Source organism: Apodemus sylvaticus, chromosome 2, assembly GCF_947179515.1.
Source record: "Apodemus sylvaticus chromosome 2, mApoSyl1.1, whole genome shotgun sequence".
Classification (NCBI taxonomy): Eukaryota; Metazoa; Chordata; class Mammalia; order Rodentia; family Muridae; genus Apodemus; species Apodemus sylvaticus.
The window spans coordinates 124,465,655-124,481,569 of NC_067473.1; the positions used below are offsets into that span (position 1 = coordinate 124,465,655).

The window sequence follows — 15,915 nt, forward strand, 5'->3', positions numbered from 1 at the left end:
CCACAACTGAGCTTCCCCACCTAGCAGTGTGCCTGCAGCTGGTGATGTATGGAAGGTGAGAGAGACTTGTGCTAAATCAGGCTGTCCTCTGCATGCAGAGGAGCTCGGAGCACGCCCCACAAGTGAGAGTGATTCACTGAGCCTGCTTGGGCAATCTGTGAAGACTTTATTTCAGACTCACAGCAGGAAAAAACCGACTTAAATCTTGCCTGTGGAGCTCTCCAGGAACGAAATCTATCATATCACTGTGGGGAAAGAGCGAGAGAAATCAGCTCTGCAATTGTCTGGTGTGCCCAGGAAGCAGTCGTTGTCGTCAATATTCAGACTTCCTCCAGTTACTTAATGAGCTGCTATCAGCTATGGGGCCTCAACTGCAACTTGCTACTAGCTGTGGGTGGGAGAGATTCCCTGGGCAGCTAGCAGCTTTGACTGGAGCAGGAAAGGATGCTAGAGAACAGGAAATGTAAAGGGGGAATGGGGGCAGGGAGAAAAGTACTTTCTAAGAAAACATGGGGGCCTAAGGTAGGATCTAAAACCCCAAGGGTGAAAAACTCAGGTAAGGTGACCATAGTGCTAGGGGGTGGAGGGTGGGAGAGACAGAAATGCCCCTGACACTCATTGGCTAGTCAGCTGAGCCAAATGGATAAATTTCAGGTTCTGTGAGAAATCTCATCTCAGAACAAAGTTAAGGTGTCTCAGTTTGCATTCTAGTACTGTGACAAAACACTGTGATCAAGAGCAACTTGGAGAGTAAAAAGGTTTGTTTTAACTTCGGCTTATATGTCATGAGGGGGAATCAGAGCAGGAAGTGACACAGGGACCATAAAGGAATGTTGCTTACTGGCTTGTTCTCCGTGACTTACTCCACTTCCTTTCTTGTACAGCCAAAGACCACCTGCTTAAGGGTGGCATTGCCCACAGTGGTCTGGCCCTCCCACATCAATCATTAATCAAGAAAATACTATACTGGCAATCTGAGAGAGGCATTTCTTTCAATCGAGGTTCCCGTTATTCAGTCAACCCTAGTTTGTGTCAAATCGACAGAAAACTAACCAGCGTGGGAAAGTATAGAGGAAGAGCTCAGATATGGACCTCTGGTGCACACACACACATACACACATGTACATGCATTTGCACACATACATATGCACAAGTACCCATATGTACCCCATGCACCTACATGCACACATAAATCACACATTCACACAATAGAAAATATTTGTTTTCAATTTAAATTATTTGTAAAGGACATGCTGGTTTAAGGATTGTGACTCATCAGAAGTTACAGGAACAGATTTCTAAAAGTGAGACCTCACTGCATTCATCCTGTGTAGTGAAGGGGGTCTAGTGGCTGCTGTTTGAACGATGGAGAACTAGGAACCCTAGCAACAACCCACCACTTCATCCTCTTCAACCTGCGATAACAATGTTAGTCACTGGTCCATTATGTGTTAGACACGCTACAAAATCCTTGAGAAATCAAAAAGAAAACCTTTACGTGTATTAACCAATTATATTGGTAAAACATCTTTCCATGTCAAAAGTTACTATTGTTAACTTTCAAATAGATGCCCTTTCAAATACCTTGTCTGGGCTTCCTATCAGCTCATGGGCCTATGCATGCTTCTACTCTCAAACATGAGTATAAAATTGCTACTTGTGCAGAAAATGTCACACCTATGATTGGTGTTCAGGATTACACTCCAGAATATTTACCACAAGCTACATCTGTCTATTTCAGACCTGTGACCTCCAAGAACCGTGAAAGTGTGTTGTGTTAAGCTATTTGTTCTGGCATCCCTGCAAAACTCAGACAGTAGCGAATGCAGATGTTATTTGAGAATGCAGGCTAACTTGATATTAATTAATTAATTATCCCCTTTTCACTTATCATTATGTGCTTCCCAGTTAACCATGCTTCCATATATATGTTTGCTCACATCTCATCGTCATGCCAGGCCTTGCAAGTGGCATGTTTTCATTACATACTGCTAAGTAAACAAAAATGTTTGTCTCTAGTGTCCTCAGTCATGAACCTCTCAGAGGCTAGGCCCATGGTCTAATTCTAATTTTTATGATCTCATTTGAGGCCTGGTAAATAGTGAACAAGCAGTTACTGATTGGTAGTATCCAATCAGTGTGTGTGTGTGTGTGTGTGTGTGTGTGTGTGTGTGTGTGTGTGTAAGCCAAAGGACAATATTAAGTTTTACCCTCAAGAATGCTATTAGCTTTCTTTGAAACACAGTCTCTCATTGACCAGAAGCTGACCAATTAGGCTAGGCTGGGTAGCCACAAACCTCAGGAGTCCTCCTGTCTCTATTACCTCCATATTGCTGTGATTATAGGCACATGCCACCTGCAAACCACTCTTATGTGGCTTCTAGAAACCAAACTGAGGTTCTCATGCTTTTGAAGCAAATACCTTGATAGCTGGTCTATATTCCCAGATCCCAACAAGGTAACTTTTAAAGAAAGGATATCTGCTCAATTGCTCATTAACTGCGAGTCTGACAAAGTTACTTAAACTCTCTGTGCAACCACAGATGATAGGTCTATAAAATAGTGGGATCACTGGGTATGATGGCGCATGCCTTTAATACCAGCAGAGGTGGGCATATCTCTGTGAGTTCAAGGCCAGGATGGTCTATATGATGAGATCTTGTCTCAAAAAAATTAAAACAACACAGTTGTTGAGAGGAATAAATGATAAAAGTCTCAGCAAACAGTTGCATCTTTCATTCCTGGCTCTGAGGTAATGGATAGCCTATAGCAGAAGAAGCAAATAGCACAGGACTATTGTGTGCTTAGCCCAGTGTCCCTGGCCACATGCAGTAAGCAAAGCTCACTCCTCTTCTATATCCATGTGCAGAAACTGGGAACGTAGGCTTTCTAGAAATGGGGTCTTGGCCGTCAGAATGAGTTAAAAGGTCTTAAGATAATAACAATCTGGCCTTTAGTATGCCCCTTCTCTTAGGAAGCAGAGGGGACACCAAGACACACCGAAGGGGAAAAACCCAAAGGAAGACACAGGAAGAGACTGAAGTTAAATTGCCACAAGCCAAGGAAAACTGGAAAATGTCAGAAAGGGAAGAGGTTACAGACTGTCTTAGGACAGAGAGTTTGCCCCTGTCAATTGCTTTCTTTCAAATTTGTGACCTCCAAGAACCCAGGAAAGTGTATTATGTTATTTGTTCTGACATCCCTGCAAAACTCAGACAGTAGTGAATTCAGATGTTATTTGAGGATGCAGGTTGACTTGATATTAATTAATTAATAACAGAGGGAAAGCAAATGGTTCATTTGTATCAGCTCAGGTACACCTTGCTGGAAGCAACATTAATGAGTAAATGTCTTCATTCATAAACAAGATGAATTACAGAGCGAAGACCTTCTTGGAATGATTCACGACATGTTCACCTTCAAGAGGAAGGTTTCGAGTATGTTCATGCACAAACTTTCAGGCCACACTTACTGTGCCAACAAAGATGCAAGTGCAGAGGCATTGTCCTTGAATCTGTCACAGTCCTTCCCCCACGATGAAGAAACAGCCTTGTGTTTACCAGGCATCTCCCTCTGTGACCTTTGCTTTAAAAAAACGAGGACAGAAGGTAAACGATGCTGAGCAGTTAAGAACCTGCCCTTCCAGAGGACGCAGGTTTGATTCCCAGCACCCACATAGCTGGAATCCCACATAGAGAAATCTGTAACTCTAGTTTCATCAAATTCAAGGCCCTCTTCTGGCTTTGGACAGCACCTGGCATGTACGCAAAATGCCCATACATATAAAATAAAAGTCAACAAGAGCCTAAAATAAAGGTTCAGTATTTTGCTAAAGTATGGTAGGCATACAGGAAAGTGTACTCCTCATGTATATACATGGGCCAGTGGCTTCCTAACTCTATATATTCAGATGTAATCAAGCAAGAAATAGAACATGATCAGCATTCTAGAAGCTTCATCTGCCTTCCTAATACCATCTGAAAGGCAGCCATTATGCAGATTCTTAACACCATTGACCAGGTTTCTCTGTTTTTTGTTTTGTTTTTTTTTTGTTGTTGTTTTGTTGTTTTTTCAAGACAGGGTTTCTCTATATAGCCCTGGCTGTCCTGGAATTCACTCTGTAGACCAGGCTGGCCTTGAACTCAGAAATCTGCCTGCCTCTGCCTCCCAGAGTGCTGGGATTACAGGCGTGTGCCACCACCACCTGGCTTGGTTTCTCTGTTTTTAACACAATAAACTATACCACAGACCCACATCTTGCTTTTTATGGTATTGGCTTGTATTATTCAATATAACATCACTGAGACTCGGGCATCTGTTATATGGCATAATAGTGTGTTCCTTTATATTACTGTGTAGTAGTCCATTACACAAGTTTAGTTGATTCCAAGTTTATGGATATTAAATAGTGTGCACCTAGTGGGTGGTGGTTAATATAAAACCTCACAGGTTAAGGTGCAGAGGGTATCTGCGGAATGCTCTCTCTCCCCCAAGGTTCAGGTACCATCTTAGAAGAAGAGGCAGAAAGATTTTAATAGGCAGAGCTTAGGAAGGACTGAAGCAAACTGGAATCTTCTGGATGTAACTGGCCTGTTTCACTCATGAACTCACACAGCTGTGGCCGCCTGAATGAAGCTTGCATAAGAGAAAGCCAGCCACTATTCTAGCACAGAAGGGGGAGGGGCTCATGAGCCCCCCACCCCAACTGAATGCTAGTCACAGTTGATAGCTTCTGGGAGAGAGGGGGTAGCTTTAATTTAAGGGTATGACTCCAGGGCGGTGGTGGCGCACGCCTTTAATCCCAGAACTTGGGAGGCAGAGGTAGGCGGATTTCTGAGTTCCAGGACAGGCTGGTCTACAGAGTGAGTTCAAGGACAGCCAGGGCTACACAGAGAAACCCTGTCTGGGGGGGGGGGGGAGGGGAAGAAAGAAAAAAAGGGTGTGACAGTGTGACTCCTACCCCATACCCAGCAGTGCATGGGCAGTGCAAATGGGCTCAATAGGTTATATAAAAAAAAAAGAGAGAAAGAGAGAGAAAAAGTTGGGAGGGCGTGGGAGGTAGAAAGACTAGAGGTAAATCTGAAGGGATTTAGGGAGTACAGGGATGAATATAATCAATATACATTGTATGACTGTCTGAAATTACCAAAGGATCAATAAATATATTACATATTTTTAAGTGCTGTATCTATAAACAATCTTGGGTCTTCCAATGATCATAAGATATATTTCAATGATAAATGTTAAACAGATGAACACATCTGACAACCTGAAAAACACATGGTTGATTTAGCCATCTTGGTGGGTGCACAGTAATATTTCATTGTTATATTAATTTGCATTTTGTGACAATGAAGCTGAGTATCTTTCAGCTGTTTATCACCCATCAGGAAGGGATACCTGGTCTCAAAGTATCTGTACAAATATTTTGTTCATTTTTTAAAAAAAATGAGACTGCCATCTCTAACATTACCTTTTTGCAGCAAAGTTTGCTTTTTTTGTTTGTTTACAAAATTTATATGTAAACATTTTGGCTGGTGGTGTGCTATAAAAAGAGTGTTGACTGCAAGAATTCTATTCAGCTGTGCAGTTCCATTCCCTTCCTTTGTTACTTTTGTTATTCAATCAAAAGCTTTGGGGGGGGGGGGTTAGCTGAACCCTGAGGCACTGTGCAATTCAGAAAAGCCAGAGCCATCTCCTCAGTTACTGAAGGATCTCCTCAGAGAACTGTCTGGAGATGATCTCTCCCTTCCAACATTGCTGCAGCAGCAGCAGCAGCAGCTCTGTTTCTCTCTTCACAAAAGGAACTTAGATGCAGCTCACAGGGCTCAAGATCCTTAGAAGCCAAAAAGATCTGAGGTCTTGGAGACCTCATCTTCCATCAGCTCATGAAGCGTCCACCCATCGGTGTCCGCACTGCCTTGGGGGCAGAAGTGGGATTTCTCCAGCACCAGGGTCCACCAAGTCTGATTCTTCCCTTCTTCGCCTTCTTACCTTCTAGAGAAAGTAGACACATGTTTGGTGGTGGGCGTGGTGGACTGGTTGGTGCTCGTTTTGGATATCGATGGCAAAATGTCAAACCTCCCAGAATTCATGCTAAGGACGAAGCCCCTGGACTCATAGCTGGAGTTCTCTAGCAGCTTTCTTACTCAATGGAGAGCTCTCTGCTCTCAGCTTTTCTGACCTTGGACATGGAATGAATCCTGGGGCATATGCAGGTTTTAAGTGGCTTGGGGCATTTTTACTCTAGGTGAGTTTCTCAAGTATCGTTTTTTCAGCGTCACCTTGAGATACCTCAGAGCAGACTTGGTCTCAGGAGATCAATGTAAACTTGGAAAGGCAAATGGTCACGTTCATCAAGTCATTTTCTCCAAGGGATACGCCAAAGACCCTGAATCTAGTAGTGGCTTCATGACCGAGACTGGGGACAAACAGCTTTGCTAGTTCTGATTTAAAATTAGGTTCTAGTGACAAAGGATAGACACTAAGCTGAACAAAGATGACCATGTCCACATCATGTGTGATGCTATCCTATGACCAATTCTCTGAGGGTTGGCATCTTCAAAAGCGTTCCTTATTTTTGCCTGTATGTATTTTCTATTTTTCAGAAAAAGTCTATTTCTTATTTTAAATTAAAATATACCTCAAAGTAAAAAATATATCTCAAAGGAAAGTAATATTAACCTCAAGCTAGATAACAAAAAAAGAATGCAGAAGAGGAATTGTAAAGAGATGATTGACAGCCATTGCTGTAGAGTCCTAGGATGAGGCTGTGTAGAACCAGGCTTTCATTTGAAGTAACTGAAAGACAATGGAATGACAGTGGACAGGGCGGCTGCTCCCTGCAAAGGCTCTCACTTGGTATAAAACAGTAAGCATCCTGTTGACAATAACAATGATAATCTACCATTTGTTAAGAATGGCTTTGTAAGAAGTACTGCCCTGGCTTGAGTTTGTGCCCAAGGAGAAAGTTTCTCTGATGTTGCCAAGAAAAAAAGGTTGTTCTCCCCCAAATTAATAGCAAAGGCCCATTACTGAAGACAATATCTGTAAGAGAAGCTGGTGTTCTCTTGCTTATTGTGTTATTCAAAAAAAACCTGTTTGCAGTGTCCTGCATGCAGACTAAAGGAAGCCTGTCTCCAGCTGGATTTGATTAGCAATAAAGAACTGACATATGGCCAGTGGCCGGACAAGGGCGGGATCTTTAAAGTTCCTTAGGCAAAGATAGAGTAGGAAAGGGAGAATTCCTTTGATGGGGGGTGGGGGTGAAGCGTGGAGAGACAGAATAGAACCAAAACATAGGATTAAAGGGAAAGTGGCTCCCAGAAGCACTGTCCACAAGTGTCTTGGACAGCAAAACCCAGTGGGCTTCACAGAATGCAACAGGGCAACACAGTTAGAAGCAGCTTTAGAAGGTGATGGTCCAGGAATATCGGAGGGAAAGGCAGGCTAGCCACTGGAGGCTTAGAAGTTCCCGACCACTGAGTTAGTAAGGCATGTTAAAAATAAGCTAATTTGTGTAGGGCAGTGGTGGCACACACCTTTAATCCCAGCACTTGGGAGACAGAGGCAGGCAGATTTCTGAGTTCAAAACCAGCCTGGTCTATAGAGTGAGTTCCAGGACAGTCAGGGCTATACAGAGAAACCCTGTCGGGTTGGGGCGGGGGGGGGGGGAAGAAAAAAGAAAAAAAAGTGAGCTAATTTGTGTGTGTCTTTCATTTGCTCATCCAAAACAATAGCTCTTGTGACCCACCAAGAGCCAAAGCAGCACAGCAAAAATTCCAGCTACAAATATCTACACAGCTCATTGAGCATAGAGAGGTTGAGCTGGTGCCTGTGCAGACCATTCACCCCATGTTCTATTATTTTTAATATAAAAAAGGTACTCAGGGTAGCAAAAGAGAAATTTATACACCAACTCAACCACAAAAATCTTTGATCTACAATGTTACCTTGCCTGAAAAATATGCTTGACTACATCTGAATGAACCACAATCCAGAAATGGAGGGTTCACCTGTGATCCAGATCTGGAGGCTGGAAGACAGGTTTCTGACCTGGATCTTGGCATGGAGATCTTGAGGCTCAGTAGCCATGAAAAGCTTAGGCCCAGGCAAAGTTGTACACACCTTTAAGCCCAGGAGACTGAGGCAAGCATATGTCTGAGTTCAAGGTCAGCCTGGGACAAGCAAATTTTAGATCCAGGTGCAGTGGAACACACCTTTAACCTGAGCCACGCCTTCTGCTGGAGGCCTATTTAAGGGCACTGGAGGAAGTCATTCAGTCATTCATCTCTTGGAACTTACGGAAGACCAGCTTACTCTCTTCACCCCATCTCAGCCAACTGTGTTGCCTTCGGACTACTTGTGCTAGGAGCCTGCGTGGAAGTGACTTTCACAGCTTCTGGCCTGCCTGTGCATCATCGTTCTGTCCGGAGGTAAGCAGTTCCCCCTCGGCCTGGCCCACCCCTAAATGCCTCTGTCCCTCGTGGCAGCCCAGAGCTGCCCCCGCCCCCTCCCCGTTTCCCCCGGGGAAACACCACGTGTCCGTGCTGCCCTTCGCAGGCACCCACAAAGATTTGGTTTCCCTCTTTCCAGGGTTGCTGTAATTGAAAACCGCCGGGAGCCTGGGACCAATATTTGTCGTGAAACCCGTTTCCCCAAGACCACTGTGAGCGCAGCATCTGACTTCCTCTTGAAAAACTTGTTGTTGTTGTTGTTGTTGTTGTTTCGAGACAGGGTTTCTCTGTGTAGCCATGGCTGTCCTGGAACTCACTCTGTAGACCAGGCTGGCCTCGAACTCAGAACTCAGAAATCCGCCTGCCTCTGCCTCCCAAGTGCTGGGATTAAAGGCGTGCGCCACCACCGCCCGGCTTGAAAAACTTTTTGCCCCCTTTGCAAGGAGAGTTCCTACTTTAATTCTCATTTTTTAAGCTCCAAGCCAGGGCAGCTGGAGAGTAGAAACTCCATATTGTGAGAGCCTTTTGTCTTGGGGCTTTTGTGGTTTGGTGCGAGTCAAACCGAGTCAAACCGCATTCGCACTCCGGTCCCACCTGCTCCAGCCTCTCCCTGCCTGGCTGGCACCACTGCTCCTCGGAGCCCCTTTCGTCCCGCAGTAGGCCTTGTAAGAAGTCCTCATGGAGGGACTCGGGTCTGTTGGGGCTGGGGAGATGAACGCTGCAGCCAGCAGCTACCCCATGACCTCCTTATACGTGGGCGATCTGCACCCGGACGTCACCGAAGTCATGCTGTATGAAAAGTTCAGCACTGTGGGGCCTGTGCAGTTCATCCGAGTCTGCCGCGACATGATCACCTACAGCTCTCTGGGTTATGCCTATGTCAACTTCCAGAACTCAGCTGACGCTGAGAGGGCCTTGGACACCATGAACTTTGAAGAGATTAAGGGAAAACCAATGCGCATCATGTGGTCTGAGAGGGATTCCTCTTTGAGAAAGTCTGGCGTGGGAAATGTCTTTATCAAGAACCTGGATAAGTCTATAGACAACCAGGCGCTGTACGACACTTTCTCTGCCTTTGGGAACATCCTGTCCTGTAAGGTGGTTTGTGATGAGAACAGCTCTAAGGGCCATGCCTTTGTCCACTTCGATACCCAAGAGGCGGCGGACCAGGCCATTGAGAGGCTGAACGGCAAGATTCTCAATGACCGCAAAGTGTTCGTGGGCAAATTCAAGTCTCGCCAAGAGCGGGAAGCCGAGCTTGGCACAAAGGCCAAGGAATTCACCAACGTTTACATCAAAAACTTAGGAGAAGAGGTGGATGATGGGGCGCTGAAAGAGCTCTTCGGCCAGTTTGGTAAGACCCTAAGTGTCAAGGTGATGAGAGACTCGAGTGGCAAGTCCAAAGGCTTTGGCTTTGTAAGTTATGAGAAACACGAGAACGCCAACAAGGCTGTGGAAGAAATGAATGGAAAAGAAATAGGTGGGAAAGCCATATTCGTAGGCCGCGCGCAGAAAAAAATACAACGTCAGGCTGAACTAAAACGGAAATTCGAGCAGCTGAAGCGGGAGAGGATTAGACAGTACCAAGGAGTGAATCTCTACATTAAGAACTTGGATGACACCATTGATGATGACAGACTAAGGAAAGAGTTTTCTCGGTTTGGATCCATCACCAGTGCGAAGGTGATGCTAGAAAGAGGAAGAAGCAAAGGGTTTGGCTTTGTCTGTTTCTCCTCTCCTGAAGAGGCAAGCAAAGCTGTCACCCAGATGAACGGACGCATTGTGGGCTCCAAGCCGCTGTATGTCGCCCTGGCCCAGGGGAAGGAAGAGCGGAAGGCTCACCTGACTAGCCAGTATATGCAGCGCTTGACTGGGATGAGAACACTCCCTGCCAACGCCATCTTAAATCCATTTTGTCCTGCAGCTGGTGGCTATTATGTGCCCGAAGTTCCACAGGCGCAGGGAAGACCTCCATATTACATGCCTAACCAGTTAGCACGGATGAGGCCTAATAAACGGGGGAAGCGAGGCAGGAGGCCTCAAGGCTTCCAAGGAATGCCAAGGGCTCCGCCGCAGTCTGGGCCTCGTCCAGCTCTTCGACATCTGGCTCCAACTGGTAAAGCTCCGGCCTCTGGTGGCCTTCCTCCTACCGCTCACAGAGTCGGGTCTAAGAGCTTGAACAGCTTGGCTATGGGCTTTGGTGGGGCTGGCGCCGCCCAGCAAGGGCTGGCTGACAGCTACCAGTCTGGAGGCGTCCCTACAGCCGTGCCAACCCTTGCACCTCCCGCTACAGTTGCTGCCACTGCTCCCAGGGCTGTGGCTCCACACAAGGATGCCTCCAGTGTCCGCAGCCCTCACCCTGTCATTCAGCCGCTGCAGGCCCCCCAGCCTGCAGTCCATGTCCAGCGTCAGGAGCCCCTGACTGCCTCCATGCTGGCCGCAGTGCCCCCCGAGGAACAGAAGCAGATGCTGGGGGACCGTTTGTTTCCCCTGATCCAAACAATGCGTTCAAAGCTGGCAGGAAAAATTACCGGGATGCTGCTGGAACTCGACAACTCGGAGCTGCTGCGCATGCTCGAGTGCCCCGAGACCCTCCGTGCCAAGGTGGATGAAGCTGTGGAGGTCCTGAAGACTCATCGTGCCAAGACAGAAGCTGCCCAGAAGGTGGAGGCTGTTGCTGCTGCTACCTCTTAGACAAGAAAAGAGTCAAAAGCCACGTCACCCCTCATGGCGTCCAGCTAAGGTCTGAGGACAGCCTAATTTGTCTGTGGACCTCCATCTACACCAAGAACTAAGCTGCAAATTCAATAGGTCATTTTATATCAAAAGGTCAATTATGAAGTACCTACAGTTTTTCAATTATAAGAATATATTCTCTGGGTTCTGTTGTGGCCCAGATGACAACTTTTTTTTCTATTGTGGGTTCTGTTCTACCCCCCAATCCCAGATACTGGTTTTGATGTACCCAAGACTTAAGTTTCTCAATAAAGAAAATAAAATCTCTTAAAAAAAAAAAAAAGCCAGCTTAATCAATTAGCCTCGTGGGATGGAGCAACTACTAGATGTTGCAGAATTTTCCATGTCCAATCATATAAGGGCAGTGGAAGGCCTGTGATTGGACAGGAGAGGGGAGGCAGAGCTAGGAATTGGGGAGGCACAGAGGTCGCAGGAGGGAAAAAGGGAAAAGGAACCAAGATGGCTTCAGACCTGGGCCTGTGTGACATCTACTAGCTAAAATAGCTAAGTTTTTATAAGGTTAGAAATATTGGGATAAAGCTTTTATCATAGCCAATTGGCTCTGAAATTACTATATTGGCATCTTGTAAACTGTAATACATAATCTGATTGGCCAGCAGGCTTAATGTGAGGGCTCACTGAGTATAACGGTACGGCAAAGCTCATGCATAAAGCCCATTGGTAAACGGTAACTGGTAAACAGTGAACTCACACCTGACCTACTAAATCGGGTTTCTCGGAGAAAGATGTTCATGTTAATTGCATTATTTGGAAAGTGCTTTAAAATAAATGACCTCAAGGGAGTTTTTTGAAAAGTATTTAAATCCAAAGTTTCAGTTAGCATCAATTTGTCCTCAGTCATCCCAAATCACCATTTTATAAAGAGCTAATGAAGGGCCTTCTGTGATAAGAAGCAAGCACATGAACTTGCGTGTTCTCTCTGGCAACCAGAATTCCCAATTAGTAAAAAGAACACTAAGGGAGAGAGTGAAGCTTGTATCATCTACTTCACCACTTAAAGATGTATTTACACACAGAGTTCTGTGGTGTGGTGTAGTGTGGTATGGTGTGATGTGGTATGGCCTGGTGTGTGTGTGGTGTGTGGTGTGTGTATGGTGTGTGTGATGGTGTATGGTGTGGTATGGTGTATGTGGTGTCGTGTGCATGTGTGTGTGTGTGGTATGGTGTGTATAGGTGTGATGTGGTATGCTGTGCTATGGTGTATGTGGTGTGATGTGATATGATGTGTATGGTAAGGTGTGTTTGTTGTGGTATGGTATGGTGTGCTGTGGTGTGTTCTGTTGTTGAGTGATATGTGTGGTATGTGGCATGGTGTGCTGTGGAGTGGTATGTGTGTTGTATGGCGTGGTGTGCTGTGGTGTGCTATGGTGGTGTGTTGTGGAGTGGTGTTGAAAGGATAAAAAATACAGCCTGATTCTCTAATGACCCCAAAAAGTCAGAAGTTCTAGACCCCACTCTTTGTTAGAAACTAGGTGAAAGGTCGCATTCCAGAGCCCACCTTAGTTAGGAACTAATTGGTCCACGAAGCACAGGCTCAGATAATTTAAACTGATTGGCCTAAAAACTACGGAGTGGTACAAATCAATTGGCTCATACTACTCAGACTCTCGATGCTAAGGAATGATTGGTTTGTGATTCACAGGCTTTGTTACAAATCCATAAAAGCTGTCCCGATTCTGCACTCAGGGTCCCAGAGATCTCTATCCCCGCACAGTGTATAACTGTGGACCCCAAAGCTCTGGAATAAAAATCCTCTTGCTATTGCATCAAGACCGTTTCTCGCAAGTGATTTGGGTGTCGCCTTCTGAGGCATGGGGCGCTGGGGTACCCTCAGTTTTTTCGGGTCTTACAGTGTGGTGTGGTATACTTTGGTGTGCTGTGATGTGGTGTGTGTGGTGTGTTGTATGTGTCTTTTGGTAGGTTTTTGTTATTCATGTGTAAGTTCTGCCTCTCCTCTCAGCCTTGGCAAATCCCTCTTGGCTCCATCACAGTCATAGTCACTGGATGGAGTAGCAACTGTAGCCAATGACACTGCATGGCAACACTCTGTCGGGAGAAGTCGTTCCAGACCCCACTTACAAGGCTCTTGTTGGATTTCCATCAAATTGAAAGCATATGGTATTGAAATACCCTCAGAGTATGTATTGGCTACTTGATCATTTCTGTGACAAAATACTTGCCCCAAAAAATAAAGCGAGGAAGAGATTGTTGGAGTCCACAGTTTCAGAGTGACTCTGGTTCCTTAGGACAGCAAAAACAGGATAGCAGGAGCAGCTCCGGCCTCAGAAGAGACCCTGAGGTAGAGAGTCAGACTTGCCCCAGGGAGGGTAACCTCTCCAGAAGCTTCTGTGAGACGACGGCTTCCACCCGCCAGACCCTAGCTCCTAAAGTTTCCTTGAGCTTTGAAATGGTGCCACAAAGGGGGGGAACAAACATTCAAATCATGAATCTATAGAGTTAACACATAACAGCACACAAGTTGTCCACCAAAGACAGGCCGGGACTAGCTAGAACACACATCCAAATTAAAACCCTCCATTCGGCTACAGGGTAATTTCCTGACTTCACCACACAGTTGCCCTCCGCCTGCATCCAGTACTTCCTGCACTGCCGTACGGTTCTCATGCTGCCCCATTCATTTCCATCCTGGATGCCACTTGGCCCTGCACCCCTACTAAATCCTAAGGCAGGAACATCAACCTAAATTGCACCTGAGGCAAGAGAGGCTGAAAAGTTGAGGTGGGTTTTCTCGCTCATGTAGCTGTGCCTGGTGGAATCAAGACGGAGGTCACATCTTCCAAGTCCCAGTTACATCTTTTTTATTTCCTACCTCACGTGACTTCCTGGCATTATTACTAAGAATAACCATTCTGGAGAGCATGAAAACCTGGAACTTTTAAAATAGCTCTTCTCATGATCAAACAACCAAATGTTTTCCGCCCATTTCATTTCCACTAATGCAAAGCAGACTCCGTGCCCTTTCCCCTGTAACTTGTGTTTATTTTTCTTTAGTTGTCTCCTTGCCCTCCTCGATAGGAAACACCAAGCTCTTGGTCTTTAGATGGGATGACACAATCCATTACCACCCACCATGAGGCTACGCTTCATCATGCGGAAACCCCGACCCCTGCCTCCTTCATTCTCACACGGAACACTGTGGTGTCCTCCAACTCTAACAGCTTTTGGTACCCTCGGTGCATCCGAGAGCATCTCTATACTGTCTCTATACTACCTGGGCTTTCCTAGTAGAACATTTCTTATAAAGCTCTAAAAACAGCTACCACAAAATGGAGGCAGCTGTCACTGCACGAGCCTTTGTTTCCCAACCAGACACTCTGCTGAGGACTCAGATCCTGCCTGGTCTTTGTGCCACATGCCTGCAGGGCAGAGACCATCTTCCCAATTTGGAGAGAGCATGATGGATTTAAAGGGAGTAAATAACTGCCTAACACCACACAGCTAATAGCCAGGGGGAGGCAGGATTCAAGTCCTGCTCTTTCCGGTGCCATCATTTAAGCATTATTCCAAAACCACCTCAGAAAAATCATTCCTAGGTTTTCAAGCTCTAGAAATAGCTTTTACCTGAAAAAAAAAAAAAAAAAAAAAAACTTTATCCTTTTCCTTTTTTTTTTTTTTTTTTTTTCTGAGACAGGGTTTCTCTGTGTAGCCCTGGCTGTCCTGGAACTCACTCTGTAGGCCAGGCTGGCCTCGAACTCAGAAATCCACCTGCCTCTGCCTCCCAGAGTGCTGGGATTACAGGCGTGTGCCACCACTGCCCGGCTATCCTTTTCCTTTTATACCTTTCCCATCATACTTAGCACTTCTAACCGTGTGTGTGTGTGTGTGTGTGTGTGTGTGTGTGTGTGTGTGAGAGAGAGAGAGAGAGAGAGAGAGGGAGAGAGAGAGAGAGAGAGAGAGAGAGAGAGAGAGAAATGGTTATTTATATCATAAACTAAAAAGTCTTACGTAGTCCTTAATGGCAATATTTCTACCTGGTGATTCTTGGGCCTCATACAGCTCAGTGCCCTGCCTTACCGACAGTAAGTTTTTAGTAAAAGCCTGTATGTGTTTATTTGCTTTTGCTTTGTTTATTTCTGACACCCAGATGGATGGATAGATAGGTGGATACAGAAATGTTTTCACCCGCCCTGCCCTCCGTTTTTCTTTAGAACTTGAGCCTGTCTCCACAACCAACTATTATTCTCTAAGTGGTCAAGCATGTCGTGTCCACTCTGGTCCATGGTCCCCTGGGAAAAATTAGTTTCTAATCACTGTGGTATAACAATTTATCTAGAAGGAGTAGGGGAGCCGATGAAATGCCTTCTCTAAAGGAGAAGGACAGAAGTCTGTCCTCCCAGAGACACAGCTAGAGTGGCCTGCCTGGGATAACATGATTTTAAAGTAAACTGGGTTTAATTTTCAACCCTATCACCACCAGCACCCTACCACTACCATTTCAAAGGATCAGTTAAAATGTGGCCAACATCAAGCACAATATGCTCAGCCTTTTAAGATATCTGTGCTGTTCCACAGTATTGGGAAAATCATTCTTCTGTTAGAGTACCTCCTTTCCTGGCCACCAGAAACAGATCCTACAATAATATTGGAGAAAAAGCAAGAACATTGCAAAACCTTAGGGTATATCTTGTTAGCTATTTCCTGTGATTTGGTGAGGGAAGGAGAGAGGTTACTGACTGCAAAG

At 45.5% G+C, this 15,915-nt stretch overlaps 1 protein-coding gene across 3 annotated transcripts; it reads left to right on the forward strand.

The window, feature by feature from the left end:
• Positions 1 to 9,167: 9,167 nt before the first annotated feature.
• LOC127677560 (polyadenylate-binding protein 4-like) lies at positions 9,168 to 11,150 on the forward strand. 3 transcript variants are annotated; one of them, XM_052172621.1, is made up of 2 exons: positions 9,168 to 10,621; positions 10,694 to 11,150. In XM_052172621.1, exons 1-2 carry the CDS (start codon positions 9,168 to 9,170, stop codon positions 11,148 to 11,150), a joined length of 1,911 nt encoding a protein of 636 aa, XP_052028581.1. The 3 variants fall into 3 exon arrangements, with proteins under 3 accessions (XP_052028581.1, XP_052028582.1, XP_052028580.1); XM_052172622.1 differs by having other exon boundaries at positions 9,168 to 10,572; positions 10,708 to 11,150; XM_052172620.1 differs by having other exon boundaries at positions 9,168 to 11,150.
• Positions 11,151 to 15,915: the final 4,765 nt, after the last annotated feature.

Bases quoted from the DNA above. Each gene is read 5' to 3' on its own strand.
- LOC127677560 (XM_052172620.1), top strand. From the start codon at position 9,168: ATGAACGCTGCAGCCAGCAGCTACCCCATGACCTCCTTATACGTGGGC.